The sequence below is a fragment of the Rhinolophus sinicus genome, chromosome 3 (assembly GCF_057876585.1).
Source record: "Rhinolophus sinicus isolate RSI-liver-muscle chromosome 3, RSI-T2T, whole genome shotgun sequence".
In the NCBI taxonomy this organism is placed as follows: Eukaryota; Metazoa; Chordata; class Mammalia; order Chiroptera; family Rhinolophidae; genus Rhinolophus; species Rhinolophus sinicus.
In genome coordinates, this window is record NC_142503.1 from 169788057 (window position 1) to 169808742 (window position 20686).

The 20686-nt window shown below is 42.4% G+C and overlaps 1 protein-coding gene across 1 annotated transcript in view; it reads left to right on the plus strand.

Annotated features, from left to right (window-relative positions):
- RHOJ (ras homolog family member J) overlaps positions 1 to 20686 on the plus strand; it is a 79529-nt gene that overhangs the window by 37637 nt on the left and 21206 nt on the right. Inside the window, exon 2 of the mRNA XM_019733690.3 lies at positions 20014 to 20072. Coding sequence (XP_019589249.1) covers positions 20014 to 20072 — 59 coding nt within the window. The remainder of the gene's footprint in view (positions 1 to 20013; positions 20073 to 20686) is intronic.

Below are 20686 nucleotides of genomic sequence, written 5' to 3' on the forward strand. Positions count from 1 at the left end.
AGTACATCATGCTGAGAAGCTAGCTCAGGGCACTTTTAGGAAACAGAGGAAAGCACAAAACTGATGCTGGGAGGAACACGATACATCCACTACACTCCCTGTCCTTACCGCACTAATAGCCTCTGAAGAATTGGCAGGATGGTAGGAACCCACCAACTCAGTGGATGCATGAATCATTTGATACATGAGGGCTAGCAAGTGTGTAGCCCTGGGAATCTTCCCATAGCAATAGGATGCAGGCCGACTGTTCCGTTAAAAACAACCACTGAGCTGCCACCATATGCTCAAAACTGCTGGCCTCTGGCAGTGATTTAGAGATAAAAACTTTCGTGTCCAGTTAGCCTATATTTTGATTCATGCAGGGCCTAACAATTCGCACTTATTAAGTTCAAGGTTTCAGATAAATTGGACAAGAGATGCTGAAATAAATCGTTTCCTTGACTAATCATGATTTAATTTTTCCCATGTAGAGCTAGTTAGAAAAAACTGCAAATAGTTGTCTTCATTCAAACCTCACATCAGTAGAAATATTCCTTCTCCACCTTGTTTACAACCTTGAATGTTGGATTTACGTCTGACCTCACATGGCACACCTTATCATCTATCTAGTAATGCTCTCAGTCAGTGGTTCTTAGTCTTGGCCACACAATGGAATCACTTGGGGAGCTTTAGGATACATCTGCCTGGTCTCAGCCCAGAGATCCTTTTATCACTGTCCAGGCTGTGGCCAACGTGGAGATCCATTGCTCTAAGTAGAAACTTGATAGACATGAAGATGTGTCTCTCCTAGAAAACATGCCCAATTTGCACATGCAACTAATTTAAACGCTATAGTCGGTTAAGGAACAGTTAAAACTGATTTAGGATGCAATCAAGTTTAGAAATAGGGAGAAACGTTCTCTAGCTCGACAGCAAGCCACCACCTCTCTGCATGCTTCCACCGTCACCACCACAGACACATCTCCATACCTCTACTGCCACCAGCTGGTCTAAGCCACCTTCTTCTCCTCCCTGGGCCACAACAGGCTCCCAGTTCTCTCTTGCCTGCTGTCACACAGCAGCCAGAGTGAGCTTCTTAAAATATAAATTACAACATGTCATTTCCTTCCTCAAAAGCTTTCAAAGGCTTCTCGCAACTTATGCTACAAAATACATAAGCTCTCCAGGCCACTGTCTGCTCACTCCCACCTTCCCTCGTTCACTACATGTCAGCCACATGACCTTCCACTTCCTCTACATCTTTTTCATCTCAGGGCTTCTACATGTGTTGTTCTTTCTGCCTAGAATGTTCTATACACACGCATACATCAGATCTCTTCCCACTACACACATAAGCATTCTTTGTCTTGCTCACTTTAGTTATTGCTGAGGTCTCAGCTTATATGTCACCTCCTCAGAGGTTGTCCCCAACCCCTGATCTAAAGTGAGTCCACTGTTTAACACTCTCGTAGTGCCCAATTTTATATCTTTCTCGTGTGGCATTACTTATATGGCATCTGACTTCCCCTCGGAAAACGGACAGTTGTTTTGTTCACCCGCATACAGTCCAGCACCGAACCTTGCCCCGCCCGACGCACAGCAGATTCTCCATAAATACTCAGCTTAAACACAAGAAGTGTTTTTTTATTGTACCATTTACTTACACTGAGGAATATTGTAAGAAACAGCTTACAAAGTATATAGCCATATTTACTCAAGATGATGTTTACCGTGTTTCCCCCAAAATAAGACCAGGTCTTACATTAAGTTCTGTTCCAAAAGACGTATTAGGGCTTATGTTCAGGGGATGTCCTTCTGAAAAATCACACTAGGGCTTATTTTCTGGTTAGGTCTTATTTTCAGGGAAACAAGGTAGAATCCTGTTCACTACATTCCATAAGTGTTCTCTTTCCAAAGACCTAGAGGAGAGAGTTTTCACAGTCTCAGTTCTAGGAATAGTTATGTTTCTCCTAAGTAACCAGTTGGTGTTTTGTCACTATATTCCATAAATCACTTGATACTGATTCTGTAATGATTCTGCAAATCATTTGCCATTTAGGCTTCCCTCTTTGCTTTGACTGATGAGAAGCTCAAAGCCAAATCTGTGACCCTCCCCAAGATCACCCCCTGCCAGTACCAGAACAGACTCTCATGATATGTATTTTGCATTCTAACCTCACTCCAGTTTCATCTAATCAATCCTTCCTTCATTTTCCCTCTGCTCCTCATGTTTAATTATAATTCATTTATGAGCCATCTTAAATACTCTCTGGAACTAAGCAAGATATAGTAAATAAATTAAACAATGAAAAGTTATTTAAGGAAAAGAGAAAGAACATCTAGGTGATGAGTTGTGTTTCAGGGGACTCAATAAATAACACCTCTTTCCTCCTGCTGGGGGTTCTGGTTTTTACTTTTTTAATGTAAGTCTGAGTCTTTGTAATTATTGAATCATGAGAACATTTATGAACAATTTACATGTCAATAAAGCAGTAGATGGTAGTTTTAAAGTTAAGAATAAAAATAAAGTAACGCCTGTTTCCCCTGCTTGAGAGAAAGAAAGAAGAGTCAAAACCGAAAAGGACCCACATGGGCTTAGGCACAGGGGGAGCAGGGGGCTTCCCCATCCATCACGATAAGCATTGGTAACCAAGGCCTGTGTCTCCAGTGAGACAGAGCGGAGCTTTTACTTCTGTTAGCAGACAGATTCCAAAGGGAAAGCAGGGAGGACTGAGCACTGCATGCCCAGTTACTGCTCCCAGATTTACCAAGCAGATGGTTCTCTATTCACTCCCCGGGGCCGACCGACCCAGAGTGTTAACACTAAATGATGCCCTTCACATGGAAACGAGTCAAGGGAAAGGATGTCCCCTCTGCCCAAACATCACTGACTTCAAAGCATTTATTTCAGCTAGCGGAGATTTCATAACATAAAGTTACTGTATTCGCTTCCTACTGCTGCTGTACAAAATTATCACAGTTTATTATTTTTTTCTGGAGGTCAGAAATATATCCCACTAGGCTAAAATCAAGGAGTCAGCAGAGCTGCATTCCTCCAGGCTCTAAGGGAGAATCCATCCCTTGCCTTTTTCAGTTTTGAGAGGCTGCCCTCATTCCTTGGCTCATGGCCCCCTTTGCCTCACTGCAACCTCTGCTTCCATTCTGATTATCTAGGATAATCTCCCCAACTCAAAACCCTCAACTTAATCACATCTGCAAAGTTCCTTTTGCCATCTAAGGCAACATATTCACAGGTTTTGGGAATTGGAGGGTGGATATTTGGGGGGGGGGGCATTATTCTTCCTACCATTGTTACATTAAATAATTAGGTGTCTGTGGTTATGCCAAGGTATGAATTGGGGGATGTGTTTAAAACCATATCACCAGTATGTGATACCATCCATTCAAGCCAATTCACGCATTCCAACAGTTCAGTCCAAAGACATGATATAAAATACTTTGTCACCATGGAAAAGTAGTCCAGGGATATTTCTGAAGTTGGTTTTAACCCTAAGAAAAATATCACTGCTTCCTAGTCAATAGCCCTTTAGCATGCAGCTGCGATGACAGAAGCTATTTTGTTACTCCTCCTGCCTGGAGTTCACCACCTGCTCTGTGGTCCCCCACACCCTCCCTGCCCATCCCACACCCTCCACACACACTCGTAGCACTTCCTACCTTCCCTTCATGCCTCCACTCCCCTCCCCAGAGACAGAGCAGCATCAAAACAGGGTCATGAAGATGAGGTAAGAAGCGTCTCTTAAGAACAGGAAGGTAAGGATGAATTAATATTTGATAGAAATTAGGAAATTCCCCACAACTGTTTAAGAAAGATTTGGCTAGATTTTTAGACAATTTTTCTAGCCTTAGCTGCTAGTTGCTCTAGCTCATACAGTATATATAGTTTATTCATCTTGCCTTTCCTGCCTCTTGAACAAAAACTAAGGCCTCTCTAATTCCCTAGGTGAAAGCTTTTCAGAATCCAAGGTAGTATCATACAAAGGGACATTCAGCAGATACTTTTTTGTTATTAATCATGAGCATCCAGCCATTACTCACCTGCAAATGCCGATTTCTAATTCCCTTATATTCTAAAGGTACACTCACCTGAATACAGTTGACCTTTGAACAAAACAATTTGAACTGCATGGGTTCACTTCTGTGCAGATTTTTTTCAATACATACTGTGAGCCCTTTGTTTTGCATGTGCAGATTCAACCAACCACAAATGGAAAACAGTATTTTCACATTTCCAAGCTCGGATGCCCAATGGCAGATCAAAAAGAGTGTTTTCTACCAGCAGTTGTGTGAATCCATGGCTGCAAAAGGTGGACTGAAGAGTCAAAATTTATACTGCGTGGGGGAGGCCGGGGAATGGGGGAAAGGTCATTGTCAGTATCCCTAACCCCCATGTTGTTCAATGGTCAACTGTATTTCAAAAGCACACATGTTTTTAGATATTCTAAATCATGTGTTTAGTATTTTCCTTCACTGGTTTAGGCCACTGCCCCCTTCTCGCCTATCTCTCCTTTCCTCCAGCCATCTCTATACTGAGGTGGGTCAGCACTCAGTGATTGGTAGGGCTACTCCCTTCTCACTCTTCCTGGGATCATGTAACAAAACAACTAATTACAAATGCCCTACCTCAGGGGGAGCCAGAAGACCTGATCATCTGGACCTAAGGTACTAAAGGGAAATGTTTTGCTGATCGTTGAAGGGTCAGCCAATGTGATGATTTTTTTTTAAAAAAAAGCAAAACTATATTTGTCTGAAGAGGTGTGGTTAGTGTTCATTTATTCTCACTAATTCTTTTTAAGAAAACTGAAACATAATTAGTATGTATGCTTTGCTATTTTTCTCTCTGCTGCTTGGCTGGGAAGTTAGATTTAGAAGCAGAATCTGCAGCTCTCACACAGTCCTCCAGTCCTCCCAGGCAGCATGGCGCTTGGTGTGATGATGGAGCCCATCCCTGCAGAGGTTAGGATCAAGAGCTTGAGCTGCTCCCACAGTCCCTGAAGCTGACACCCTCAATGGCTGCCTTATTGTCACTCAAGACTGGATCGGGGTTGTCTCAACTGTCAGGGCTAGGAACCAGCGAAACATTCCATCACTGTCTATCTTGGAGGGTGCCCAAACCCTGGGCTCAATAGCTTTCCTTGTTTTCTAGAATTGATCACTTTAAATTCAACAATTGTGACTCCTGGCATCAAAAGCAGAAAGTATCCCCAGAACCTCCTGTTGCGGTTTCCTGTGTGCTAGGAAAGCTGCAAGTCTCCACAAACCCCCCAGATTGCCAGGTTCTCCTGAGATCCCATCAAAGCTGTATCAGTCTGGTGTGGCCCTCTTCAAAATGCATACCCTCCTTGAAGAGGGAACAGACCTTTGACGCTATCCACTCATTCAGCAAATACCCACATACTGAATACCCATTACTTTCATACTATGCTGGGCCCTCGGAGTTTGTCTCTGTGTGTAAGGAGCTCAAAGTCTGGTCAGTTATGAATCATTTGTAGAACCTCCGTGTGTGGGGAAGAGCAAAGAGGACAGATTTTGATAAGGGAGAAGAAGAGAGGGGGATACCAATTACCATGCCAGAAAGGAAAAATCAGGGTGAGGGGAGCTCATCTAAAGAAGACAAACTAATCTGACTTCACCAGCGGCTCCTAAAGCCATGTCCACATAGGCCCTTACGGAAGATGGACAGCCAGCCATAGTAGGTACTTCCTAAGGTCCAGAAGCAAACTTTTGTAAATTAGGTCACAGAACTTCAGAAACTCAAAAATCCCCACATAAAAGAAAGTACATTAGTTTTTATTATACCCCAAGCTGCTGGGTACAATCTACTGAAATACCGAAATAAATGACTGAGAAAATCAGCCCTTTTTATAGTCTCACTTGCCCACATTCTTGCCTCCCACCCTTTACTCATGCTCTCACATCTTGAGGTCAATTTTCCCTCAGTGATGACCCAAGGGAATGAGACAACATTTTCCAAGCTTCATGATGACTTGTTTATAATTTCATCTTTCTACAGTCCTCTTTTTTGGCTGCAATCTCTTCCAGGCCTCAAATCCCCACTGAGGAAACTGGCAGCCCCATCCGGAGGCTTCCCCAAGAGCAGATGCCTTCATCTCTTTGAAGGACTTAGAACGTGATTACACCCCCACCCCTTAATTTCTGAAGACCAGTGAGTGGGCTGGTGAGAAGCAATTCTGCTGCTGTCCAGACCCTGTTCCTTTCTGCATTTCTTTAGTGGAGTATACTTCATATATACACATATAGAGAGAGCTAGAGAGAGAGAAAAATATATATACACATATATACATCGAGAGAGAGAGAGAGAGAGAGAGAGAGAGAGAGAGAGAGAGAGAGAGAGAGAGAGAGAGAGAGAAATCTGTCAACCATCTGAGGGATTCAAAGAAGCTACATTTAAAGGACGAGCACCTTGACACCTAAGTGTGGCCCGCAGCCAGGTAGCAAGGGCATCACCTAGAAGCTTATTAGAAATGTAGTCTCAAGCCCCACCCAGACCAATTGAATCAGAATCTGCACTTTTAACAAGAACCACTATCACCACCCAACCCCACCTCCGATCCTGACCCACCACCATCCTCGTGACTTAAATGCACCTGCTAATGGCAGCAGGAGATGGAAACAGCGCCAGCCCTGCTGCTCTCTCTCCTGTCTCACACACAACTGAAGGGCCACTGTTCTGTGTGCTGTCTTTTCTACCTCCACGTTGGAGCCACATTTCTTGGTGCCTGAAGAAGTGGCTCTTGCCTTGGCTTTACTGCATTATTAATAGAAGGATGGTCTGTGTCACTGGTGAGCGAGGCATTTGAAAATCATCTTAGCACCTTTATTCATCAACCTCATGCTTCTATAGCTCATGCCTGCATCCCTTACCCACCACACTATACACCACTTGGCGCTGGCATCAGTCCTCACCTAACAAATGCTATCACTAAAACTATCCTTTTATTGATTATCCATTTGTTAAATCCATATAGCTAAGAGCTTGTAGTTCATATTAGCCTTTGTATTCCAGAGAAACAGGACCAATAGGATGTGAATATATATATAGAGAGAGAGATTTTTACTATAAGGAATTGGCTCACATGGTTACAGAGACTGAGAGGTCAAAATCTGCAGTGTGGATCACCAGGCTCAAGACCCAAGAGAGCTGATGGGACAAATGCAGCCTGAAAGCAGCCTGTTGGAGAATTCCCTATGACTTGGGGGGGCGGGGGGAGGGAGGTCAGTCTTTTGATTCTATTCAGGCCTTCGACTAATAGGTTGAGGCCCACACACATTATGGAGGGCAATCTGCCTTATTCTACTGATTACAATGTCAATCTTATCCAAAAACACTGTCACAGAGACACCAAAAATAATGTTTGACCAAATATCTAGACACCTCATGGCCTAGTCAAGTTAACACGTAAAATTAACCATCACAGCCTTATTAGAAATTCATAATGGGAGGAGACAGAGAAGCACATGTGTCACAAGGTGGGTCACCAGAGTTGGGCTACAGGTAATGAACCAGTGTTGGTGCAGCCTTCCTGACCACGCCAATGCTTTGGTCTTCAGCCACATCCTTGCTCTACCCTTCTCCCTTTACCAGTGACCTCGTAGAGGACAGGGCTCAGCAGCATATAATGTCATGCAGAAAAGAAAAGGCCAGACAAAAGTGACAAGTCTTTTTAACAGCCCTCTCTGCACCCAGTCCCAGACACCCCTGACAGCTATTCACTCAAGAGCTGAGCCTAGGCCCAGGTCCAAATACCCTTCCTGCCACAGCTAACTCAAATCAGGAGTTCAATAATCCTTTTGAATCGGATTGGGTTTTCCCAGTTGGAGGGTCATAGATCAAGGCTGAGAGAAATACAGAGAGGCCACAGTCAGAGCAATCTGGGTGACAAGGCCAGTTTAGGGCAACCCTAGAGATATCACGAAAGCTCCGAGCTAGGCCCAAACAACCTAGCTATCTAAACTGAACCAGCTCCCGAAATCTGCCCTGGAGTGGAGCCCACACGGGGCTTCCAAAGACTGGTTCCGATTAAAGTAACCTAACCCCTCCCCAAGTCCCTTTTCTTTTCTCTCCATCTTCCTTCTCATTCCCACCACCAATCCTTGTCCCCAGCAAATTTGACCTGTTTTTCTCCTCTTTGATACTGTAATTTCTCTGTAGTTACTAGTAAAACCACTGAACACTCCCCCCCCACAGCTCCACTGCCTACCAGGTCCTGAGAGCCTAACTTCACAAGGATAGAGCTGGTCCAGTGAAGAGGATTTCGTAGCCCTCCATACATGCCGTCCAAATCCTATGTCCACATGACTTCCATGAGTACAATTGCATTTTGTTCCTGACCAATTAGCGATGATTCAAGAGGGCCATATCTCTAATTCCCTTTTCTACCCGTGAGACTTTAACCTTCCGATCTAGCAGGGATTGCATTCCAACTACCCAGGATGTCCTTGACCATGTAATAGTTCACACTGCTGAGTGCCTACAGGTTCCAGGAGAAAGACATGATGCTAGTATTCTAAGAGACTTTGGCAAATGACCCCTTGACCTGTCAAACAAATGCCTGCATTATAAATGTGGCGGGGATACAAGAAAGGGTATTAAATTATAAATGTTTATAATCTTTCCCTTCTCCCTGTATCCCTTTGCTCGTCTGCTGTGGAAACAAAGGGCCTTTAACTATTCAACTTCCCTCTCTTCCAAAGCCCGAAGGAGAGGACCACTCAAGCCCTGGGCTGTCTTGCGTTGGCAGAAAAGAGACCAAAACAGTTACAGAAGGTGTGCTGGGGAAGAATGGAGGGTAGGGGCAAAGTTTCAAGGCTGGGGTAGGATTATAACAAATACTGAGAAGATGATGATTTTAAGAAGCAGTGCGATGGTTTATGATTTGAATTCCCTTTTGGGGTCTTCATCCTTCACTCGAAGTCAGAATGTTTACTAAGGACTTCGGGTTGTTAGTGCTGTGTGTCCCTGAATGTGAAACCATATTAAGACCATACCTCATGATTCCCCACTTATTGGTTACATTTTTTAAATCTTTGAATATGCACAGAAACTACTAGATGGATTGTACCTCACCTAAAACCTGACTAAAACGCATCAGCAAAACCAAAAATAAGAGGTCAAAGCCTCAGATTGCTAATTCATTGACCCAGCTGACCCGGTGCCCAGCATTGCACAGGCCTCTTTGTAGCTTTGAGTGACAATGCAAACCAGGCTTTCCGATGGTAGCCATCCCTTTACTGGCTCTCCTTAACAGGACTGGCTAGCCATGAACTCCACGGTACTGATCCACATCCTCTAAATTGTACCTTTATATTTAGATGTTTTGATGAAAAACAATGGGGAAAAAATATGTGAACAGGACATAAAATTGATAGGTATTACCTTATTACAAACTCTGAGAAAATACTTAATAAAGTTATAAAATGGGCTTCCAGATATTCATTGCAGAAAGGATCCAAGAACTGTTTTATCTGAATTTCATACATACATCCTTCTTTATTCATAATTAATGAGCAAATATTAATATTTCTTGACATTTGTAAAATAATTAAGTTGTTACCTGAAAAGAACCCCTATTCTGGTTAGGGATATTAGAGCAAGATAAATGAAATAAAGGAAAAAAAACCAAAAATACATTAAATTTTAGGATCCTGAATAACCATCAGGCAGACAAGTAAATATAATCTACGACAACAACCATGCACAAAAGCAGAAAACAGAAAAATTGCTTCATGTTCTCCAAATTATCTTGTAATACTTCGGAAAAGAAGTTAGTGAGAACAGAAACATACTCTAAATAATCACTTGGCTAGTTTATCTCACTATGCTAGACACTGTCAATAAAGGGCTATGTTTAGAACCAATTTACAGCTGTTGTCTTTATGGCTCATATACTTCGTTCGGTTTACAACAAATACATTTCGACAGATTCCAGCATCTTCAAATGCACAATATTTTCTTGGTACTTTCAAAAAGCAAGTATAGGTAAAGTATTAGTGGTTCATCATAATTCTCTGAAAAAGATGAGCTACTCTGCAATATATGGTTTATAAACCTTCACTGCAGCAGACCTACTCATCACGTGTTCCTACTCATAAAAATATAAGCTTGGTCCTACAGCCTAAAATAATCTGGACAAGCCTAAGTCAAAATCAGAGAGTGAAGAAATGGTAGAATTTAAGTGATGGGTCGAGACAACTTAGATGACATTTAATTCAATTGGTAGTAATAGTAACACCAGCAACATAACCACAATTGTTGAGCACCCAAATGTCTTTTTTTCTCATTTACATGGTCATGGTTTTTCCCTAACAAAATATGGAAAAAATAAAAAGTGTTTCTATAAATGTTTTTACATATGCAATGCAGAACCTACTATCTAGTGTTATAGCCTCAGTATTTCACCACATTCCTCAATATTCCTCTTACATTGTAAGGTTGCTCCATAACTGATGAGAACCAATCCCCAACTACTGAATATGTAGGTTGTTTCCAACTGTTATCTATCATAAACATTTTGGTGACGAATTGTCTGATGTGTCTATATTGGTGTGTACTTGTATGTTTATTCCTGGGAATACACTGCAGAAACAGGATTACTGAATCAGAGGTAGACCCATGTTTGGGCTTTTGATGTATACTGCCAAATAGCTTGCCAGAAAACTTGAACCAATGTACATTTCCTACAGCTGTGTATGAGTGCCACATCATCACATATTCACCAACACTGGGTAGCATTATCTTTGTCAATTTGACACGCCAAAAATTGCATCTTGTTTAATTTGATTTTTACTCCAATAATCACTGGCCCTTTATTTATAAATTGTGTATATTCTTTATTTTCTCTTGAATTATTATTCTTATTCATTAGAAAGCATCCTTATGTATCAAAGATAATCCTCTGTCATGTTCCCAATTCAAAAACCCTATTGGAATTACTTTAAACTTGCTAAATTGGGGAAGTGTAACATCTTTACAATATAGAGCTTCCTACCCAAGACCATGAGCTGTTTTCCTGTCTTCTTTTATATGTCTTAGCAAAGTACTTCTTGTGCTTTTTTTTCATAAAGGTATTACACATTACTAGACACATTATAGTGTTTGTTGTTGTGAAAATGGTATTTTCCATCATATTTTCTAACTAGTTATAGCTGGTACCTGATAGAATTTTTATGAGCCTAATAATTCTGTGAAAACTCTTGACAGGAACACACTATTCCACTTTTATCATCACCTAGGTGTTTGAATTTCCTTAGTGACTGTTTCTAGAAATGGAGAGAGTGCTGTTATAAACAGAATGCTTTGTTCCAGTATTGTGTGCCCGATATTATCAAAAGGATAATATCTGTATAGCATTTCATAAATTTTAAGTTTTTTCCTGATATCACTTCATCTAATATTCACAAAACCTGTCTAACGTGGATGGGATACTCTAGAGTAATCAAGTTATGATTATTCTCATATAAATATTTTATATATAAAGATTAAATATAAAGTTCTTATATTAGAACTGAGGTTCAAATCTGAATCTCTCGCCTGGAGAGCTTACTGAAAATGCAGATGTGTGGGCTCCACTGCAAATGTTTCCCCAGAATCTTAGGGGTATGGTGTGAAACCAGGGAATCTGTGTTTTTAACTAGCTCCCCCTGGTGGCTGCCATGAAGCATTTAGGTCATCACATCAAAGGCAAGGCTAAAATTCAAAGTTTCTGCCTCTAAAGTATGTATTATTCCACCCTACCTCAGTGGCAGTTTGATTACTATGAGTGCCTAACGATGTACAAATATGATTGAAGAGCTGGCACTTTTAAAGTATTTCTTTGTACAGGGGATCTGCAGAAGTATACTCTGGTTTGCTGACCACAAGCCTCCATGTGCAGGGTGCATTTGCAACTCAGTCACTTCTTCCCAAAATCCTAATTAAAAGACAGCTCCCCTGTATGCTGTGGCTACTGCCAGGGAGCCTGGCTACTATACCTTGCACAGCCACAGTGAACCTCAGGACACCTTAGCAGTGGCCCTGCCCCACTGGCCTGGAGTCTGGCAGCCCGATAACTAGTGAAAGTTGCCTGGAAAAGTGGAAATGTCTCGAGCACAAATCCCACTCAGGGGAGCCATGTTTCCATGGCACCCCCTCACAACAGGTAGGCCAGATCTAGTGTAGGATATCATTGCTGGTGATCCCATCCTGCCACTTAGCGTCCAGAAAAGCTCATGGTGACCCTTTGGGAAATGCCAAAGACCCATCTAGACAAAACAGGTGCCTCAGAGAAAACCTCCAGCTTGGGTGGAATTTAATGCACTTTTCAATCACTCAACCAATATTTATGGGGCTACGTGCCAGGCCCATGCTGGATGCTGGGATGTGAGAATAAACAACGCACTATATGACCCAATGGGCAAGAGAACATGGGAAAGAGGCTTAAGGTATTCGGTAAGCATCAAGGACGAGTTATGGAAGTGAGTTTTCCACGCAATAGGAGTTATCCAGGCTGACAAGAAAGCATTCTAGAATTTCTTTCTAGAATTCCAAAGGGAACCGCTTAAGCAAAAGCATCATGAGTACAACAGATGGCAAGAAGTTTGGGTTGTAGGAGAGTGAAAAATAAAAGCGATAGAAAGGTAAACCAGAGGACAGATTACAAGCAGTCTGTACACTCTTGGAAGGTATTTGAAGTCTATCTTGGAAATGACTGCAGCCCCAGCTGCATGAACTGGCTGCAGTGAGGAAAAGGCAGCACAGAAGATGGAGCCTGGAGAAGGGACGTGGATTAGAAAGAAGCCTTTTGCAATAGACAAGTTGCGGGTGAGAAGCTGCACTGAGAAAGCTGCAAGGGTCGTAAAGAGAAGTCAGACTGTAGAGATACTTTGCAGGTAGAATTGGCAAGATGTGGGCACCAAATAAATGTTAAGGAAGGAAGGGTGAGGCCAAGCAAGACTGAAATTCCAGGATGTGGGTGTCACGGAATCATGACTCTGTCTTTTGTTTGGCCCCATCCCCAGTCAGTTTCAAGAGTCTTGGAACTGAGCAAGTCCTCTCCTCCTGCCACTCTTCTCCCCACTGTCCCCCTCTTTCCCCTCCTCCCCCTTCTTTCTACCCCACCTCATCAATCGTCAAACAAGTACTGACAAGGGAACACCTTTGCTGAACAGCCATCCCACGCCCAGCACCAGTGTAACTTCATTCCAGCAAACTCTGTTCCCAAAAATATTGTTATTTAAGAAGCCCTGTGCTCAGTGATGCCACTTTATGTGTATGCAAGCTTAGGTGCACAAACTGTTCATATTCATGATCTCCTTTGCTCCTCAAATAAACTTCACTTTGCCAGTAAAACAAATCAAGACATAGGGAAGCTGTGGCTTGCTCAAGGTCCAAGTTCTTTCACAGTGAGTTGAGGACTCCAACCACTTCTTCTGTCTTAAAATCCAGGGCAGTTACACCTTGGACTAACTACAAACCAAGCCCCCTGTCACAACAGGCATATCTAAAGAATAAAAGAAACATGACCAGGGATGGTAGATGCACAACAGATACACTACCCTGTTCAAATGAATGCTCCTTATGGTAGTATACATTCACAGACCTCACAAAGAAAGCCCTCAACCCAGAGTCCTAACACATTTTCAGGAAACCTACTGAATTTTCTCCTCAGTCTTTGTTCTACAGAAACAGGACCTCATGCCAGCACATCAAATAATAGACTTCCCTCCAGAGCAACTTTTATTACACACACTCACACACACACACACACACACACACACACACACACACGATCTGCTGTTCAGGAAACAAGAAGCATTCTTTGCAAAGAAGGGTAACCAGCAGGCTGAGATGAGCCGAATAGATGAGGGAGAAGGGTTTCAAGCCACATTAAAAGGATGACATGTTGGAAAGATGAAACCTCACCAGGAAGGAATTCACCACCATTCATACTTATGAAAATATATTGTTTATTTCTAGTTTCACACTGTTTTCTAACTTGAGAAGAGTCTCATCCCGATGCTTCTGAGTTGGTTCCTTATAAAATGTGCATGCATATTTGCAAGGTGTAAACCAGGTCACAAACACACACAAGCAGCGCCCAACAGTGCCCATTGGAGTTAGGTGAGTCACTGTCCCAGACAAGATCTTCCAGAAAGAAAGAAGAGCAGGGGTAAGGGTCAGTTCAGAGAGGGAAAAGGTCAGTGGATGCTGCTGAAGATACCCAGGCAATGAGGATGATGATGGCCAGCACTGTGAATTTTTATTTAAACCCTCCATTTTTTGCAGCCCCCTAGACATAGGCAAGCTATAATGATTATTCCCGACTTCTGAAACAGCTTCTTAAAAAGGAATTTTTATGTCCCATTGGGGTAAACACAGCTTCATTTTCCAGGTGAGAGAGACATACTGAGTTGCCCAACATCTCATCAAATGAATATCAAAGTATGGACTTGAATTCAGGCATGAAGAAAAATGATCTGAAACTTGGATATAAGGCAGCAAGCATGCAATTGTCCTTTCAATGCTGGGGCAGTGTTTAACACCCTCCCCCAAAGACTAATAATCTAGAAGAATATACCTTTTTTGATTCTGCTATTAACTAAAAGCTTAGGCTTTCTGAAGTTGCAAAACTTATTGGGTAGAGATGCAAATAATTGCTGTTTAGTTTAAAAATACCAAAGGCTATCTTTTCCATAGGGCAATAATCAGTTTTCTATTGAATCTGGCCATCATATTCTAGCATGTTGCTTTTTAAGTATCTATAAATGCCCACTTCCTCAAAATGATCTTTGAACAAGATTTATCATCTTACTGGTTAATAAATCTTTGACATAGCCTTATCCTATATTTGCATGAGAGCCATGTTTTTAACTTTCTTAAAATTCTATTTCTTGCTATGTCTATAATCTAGTGTTTCTTCTTCTGAAATAGAATCTTTGTGGTACTACATCCACACACCTAGTCATGCCTGCCTCATCCTACCTGCCAAACAGAGTACGAATACACTCGGCATGAGTGATGCATACAGCTGGCTATGTGCTGGGAACGGAAGGACACTTGGAGCCTTCCTTCTAACTGACCTAACTAACATTTCTACCATTTGACTTCTTGAGGTACATCATTTATTCATAATATTGACTTCAAAAGGCCGCTCTTGCCAGCTGACATGGCCAGCCCACCACACAACAAGGAAGGGGCTTTGAATCAGGTTCCTGGCACTGCAATGGCTGCAGTGATAGGCTGAGTTGGCTTACAGGAAATGACCAACAGTTTCTCATCCAAATTTGCAAATGACACAGTTTTGTGAGGTGACTGAAATGCTGAAGGGAGTACACTCATGTCCTGCTTGGGACATTTTCTCTATGGGTAAAACTAACCGATTTTCAAGAGATCAAACCCAATGACTTAGAAGATTTCGTTAGCACCTCAATCCAATTCACAAAATTAACCACAAAGAAGAAACAAGGAAGCAAAGTGTTTAATGGATTTGGAAAAGAAAGCCTTCCTGTTTTACATACTTAACAGATCACTGACAACTTTTCACACTGTATTGAGAGAACCATCTGAGCCATTAGTAGGTCATTTGACCCACTCTCTTTAAAACCTCTCTAAACTCAGAAAACAACTCTAATAGCTCTGAGAATAGAAGGTGATCTGGGATTTTAGCCTGACCACTGTCTGCCAGGCAGATTTGCTGGCTGCAGGCACTTCCCAGCGGCTAGTGTCTTGCCAGGGAACTTCAAGCTGCAGCTCTACACAATTTGAAGAATGTTCTTCTGCCTGAGTTGCCCCTGGTGCTCAATTTCTGTACTGTGTATTCAGCATCCACTATGGTTGCCAAGAACTGTGCTGCATACTTTGCGGGACATGGGATATGAAGATTCTGTCCTCAAGGGTCTTGCTGTCCTATGGGAGATATAAGACACAGATCTAAATAGCTATCATTTAGGGTAGAAAGTGATGAGTAATTTACAAATATTAGGATCCCATTATGTGCCAGTTAATGTGCACTGGGTATACAGTGGCGAGCAAAACAGAATGGCCCTGTCCTTAGAAGAGGTTCAATAAGTATTTGTTGAAGGAGGGAAAGTAACAATTGTTCAGCACCTACTGCGGGCCAGGCTGTGAGCCAGGTGTTTCCTCAATTTAATTTCCTCCTCACAAGTACTTACTTTGGTAGGTAATGTTATCCCCATTTTTTAAATTATCTTTTTTTTTCAGTTACAGTTGGCATTCAATATTATTTTATATTAGTTTCAGGTATAGTGCATAGTGGTTGGACATTTATATAATTTATACAGTGATTAATCTAGTGCCCACTTGGCACTATACGTAGTTGTTGCAACATTACTGACTATATTCTCTGTACTGTGCTTCACAAATAATGAAAGGGGGGCTCACAGATGTTAGGTGACTTTACCAAGGTCACTCAGACAGTGACTAGCAAAAAGATAGGATTCAAACGCAGAACCATCTGACTTAAAAGATCCAGCTCTTTCCACCTCACTACATTTACTATTAGCACTTTAGGGCACACCTGCCTTCCATCTGTCATGACTCATTTCCAAATTGAGAGGACTCAGGACTTGCAGCTTGTTGGCAAGCAATAAGTTGGCACTGCTAGTCCAAGATAAGAACTCACAAAGACATTTGTACAACCCACAGTTTGTGACTAATGCTTGAGTCTGTCTCTAGCTGTCCCTAGATGTTCTCTGTCATCAACTATGTGATCCATTTATCTCCTCCCAACAAAATGGGAAAGTAAAAGGGCAGAGAATAAAAGTAATTTCCAGAAATAGGGGCACAAGCTCTGCCCCTTTCCTCTCGGATTCCTCCAGCAGAGCTGGGCAAACACACTGAGTAGACAGCCACTACCCCAGCAAAGCTGCAAACCACATGGCTTCCACCCCGACAATGTCATTGTCCCTCCTCCCACCATTTTGCCTTAACCCAAGGAAGTTATTTTAATTCCTTCTTTTTCAGTTGTCTTTGGGAAAAAGAATAATTTGGCACTTCCATTGCTTAACAAAGCCTTCAGAATAAAGTTTAAACTAGTGAGTCAGGGCAGCCCGACCCTGTATGCCCACCTCTTCTGACCCATCTCTCCGATGCAAACCGGCAGCTCATGAACCACCCCTTGTCCCAAGCCCAGCACACACAAGACAGCTCCTAAGCCGTCTTGTCCTGCCCTAGGCAGCTCGTGAATCATCCTTGTCCGGTTCCCAGCCCACCCCAGGTAGCTCTTGAATCATCATTACCCCACCGCCAGCGTACCCCAAGCAGCTTGTGAACCACCCCTGTCCCTTCTATCAATGTACCTTGGGGAACTTTTGACCATCCTTGGGACTCAGCTCAAACACATGGCCGAGAAAGCCTTCTCTAGCCGTGCTGCCGCAGGGCATGTGTGCACATGCAGTAGTGCCCCGCGGCGTGTTCCCACAGCCCACCTGCATGCACACGCACACACACGTGCGCACATTCACGCACACACAGAAATACCCCTAGTGCCAGCTCCCACAACCTTCCAGGCCGCCCTGGCATAGCATTTACTACATTGCATCTTCCCAAGCCTTGCTAATAAACCCCTCCTCTCCACGCTCCACAACAGGAGGAAGTGTGGCTGGTCTTTCTACTCCTAATACTGAGCAATCCAGGACCCCGATAAACCCTGGAGGAAGGGAAGGATGAAGGGAAGAGAAGGCTGTGCCCAGACTCTCAGACCACACCCCCACCCTTCCTGGGCCAGCCTCTGGCCTGGTGCAGTTCTCTGCAGTCAAAGCTTCCAAGGGAGAAAAAGGTGAGGCCTAAGGACAAACAGGCTGGAAGGAATGGTTATTCTCTGAGAAAACCTGAGCAGTACTTTCAGGGCTCCAATGACAAAGGTCAGAACCATTGCTTAGGAACATTTGCAGTGCCCAGTGGAGCCCTGAGGGTGACCCAGCTTCTGGTGATCACTCCACAGGTGGCCCCATGCCTGTAGGTCGTGGCTCCATCCAAGGGGGTCTCCGGAACAACTGCCCCTAACCTGCACTCAGCTCACAAGAGGCAGGAAATTCCATGTTTAATGGCTGGATTTATTCCCTTCATTCCTTATCCCTTACGAGGTAGTGAATTGGTCACTAAAGAAACCACTTGGCAGATTTCAGGAACATTTCACTGGACTCAAGCAGAAGCATGCAGGAAGAGGAAAACAAAACAGGACAAAGAGCTCTGGGCCTCCCAGTCTCACCTTCATTTCCATTGCTAGCTACCTAGCCTGACATTGAACGGAAGTAAAAATGTTTAAATGCCTGTCGTGCGGGGAGACCCTGCTCGCTGCACTATTTGTCATGCGAGGTGGCCTGCAGGGTCTCTGGTCCCACTCCCCACATAAGAACACAGGATATGGCTAGGCCAAAAAGGAACACCCACGGAGCCATAGATAGGAGAGTCATACCACTATAGTCTCACTGGTGGCACTATAGCCTCACTGGAGGCTGGATCCACACGACCTTCAACCTGCTGTCCACTTCTCTGCCTGCCAACCAACCAACTGACCAACCAACGCAGCTGTGGCTGTTATATCAGTGGCTAATTGGCTAACTGGTTACAGCTGATGGTCAATTAGCCACAGCTGATGGCCATCTACTACCTGAGTCAGCACCTTTCCATGTGAGGCCGAGAGCCTGGAAACTGCTCTCTAGGACTGTGTCTAGCATTGTTACCAGGGTTGGATAGACCCCGGTTCACCACTTAGAAATGCACATTTAAAAGCTCATCTGCGTGGCTGCAGCCATGTTATCAAGCTGAACAAATGTTGATCTGAAGAGACAGAAAAATTGTTCCCAGTCTGAGGAGGCATTGCTTTTAAACAGTGCTTTTCAAAGAATGAGCCAATAAGAAATATTTTGCATACAGGTAACCCATGAACCTGAAAACAAAATAAAGTAAAATCAGTACCAAATCAGCAACTCTGAGCAGCAGACTAGAGAATTTGGCTGGCATATGTTGGTGATATGGTTATAAAAGGTTGCTATTCAGTTTATCTTTCATTTCCTGCACAGATAATGGTAGGAGGAGTCAAAAGTCAGCTTTACTTTGCATTTCCACATTTTTCAATCAATTAGGAAAGACCACATTCTCCTTCAGATTTTGCTTCCTTTTTCCAAAAAGAAATTAATTTTTTTTAATTTGCTCTTTCCACTCACCAAGAGAATTGTATTACTCTTGCATTCAATCTGTTCAATCTCAGTTTAGTTTCAAGTTAATACTTTATTTCATTTCCAGACATGTACAGAGTAGTTGGTATCCCTCTATTACTTCTCACTTTCAACAATTGCTTGGCAGAACAGGAAGCCAGCTGGGTAAATCAAACTCCCCACTTTTCACGCTATGTACACCTTTTAGGTACGTGAAACCGAACCTATACATGTTCTCCTGCAACTAAGGTTCAAAATTGTAATGAGTTGAGCTAAAGGAATAGTCAATTAAAAAAAAAAACTTTTAAAAATAAATATTAAACCTGTCTTGTTTCAGTATTTGCTTTGTCTTATACATTATAAAATATGCAGGTAGGTTAATATTCTTTGTTTTGGGGGTTTTATTAACATTTCAGAGACATATTCAAAACAGATTTCTAACAGAGAAATTGCTTACCCAATTCTGTATCCTAAAAGGTGGATCAAACCAAACAAAAGAAGAAAATGACCTAATCAAGAAAGGGTCCAGCATTCTTTTCCCTCAGGAACTTGATATTTTAGGGTCTAATAAGAATCAATGAACAGCCTACAGAGTGCCTTAGTGGCACCAATAATATTCATCTCATTTGAGAAATTTGGACTTGGCTCAGCCCATCCACTCTCAGTGCAGCCCAAGGTGGTCTTTCATTTGGAAATCATGCTGTCAACTTGGTTTAGAATATACATGGATGAGGCATATGCTTATCCTCACTGCCTAGGGAATGTTGGCATGGAGAAATGTGAACCCTACTGACTGAAGCTTGCATTTATGGACTCTCCTCTTCTCTTCTCCCCTAGTTACTGTGACAGTGGGAGGCAAGCAACACTTGCTCGGACTGTATGACACCGCAGGACAGGTACAATTTATTATCTTGATTCATTTTTGTTATCTTCATTCATTCAATAGATATTACCTCCTCTGATCATTTGGGGTGAATTTATGGTCTATCTAAATGACAACCAAAAGCACATTCTTAAGATCTTAAAAATATTTATAATTACAAAAAAAACTAAATCATTACATGCATGATTCAAGGTGTTGATAGGCAAATAATGATTCATTCACTGATTGATGACTAACAATAACCAAAATAATATATTTGGTCAAGATTTTCAATTTCTTCCTGCCTTACCAATTCCAGATCTAGGATTACTGTGTCCATTTCATAAATTTGAGTTTCACCCATTTTTTTGCTGTTATATTCTTTGTTCAACCTTTATTTGAATTGCCAAACAGCTATGGAAATGTCCAAAAAGAAATGGAGGATGGAGCAGTGGGGCAGGGGGGTTGGAAGAAGATGGAGTAAGTGTTGGAAGGAATAAAAGCCAGGACTAGATGTTTTCCAAAATAAGGGTCAACCTCTGAATAACTAGGGGTTGATGCTAAATTCTCTAAGATTCTTGAAATATTCTCATTCAGTCAGATATGTTTCTTCAAGTTGGGAAACCTACCCAACCAATAATGTGAGGC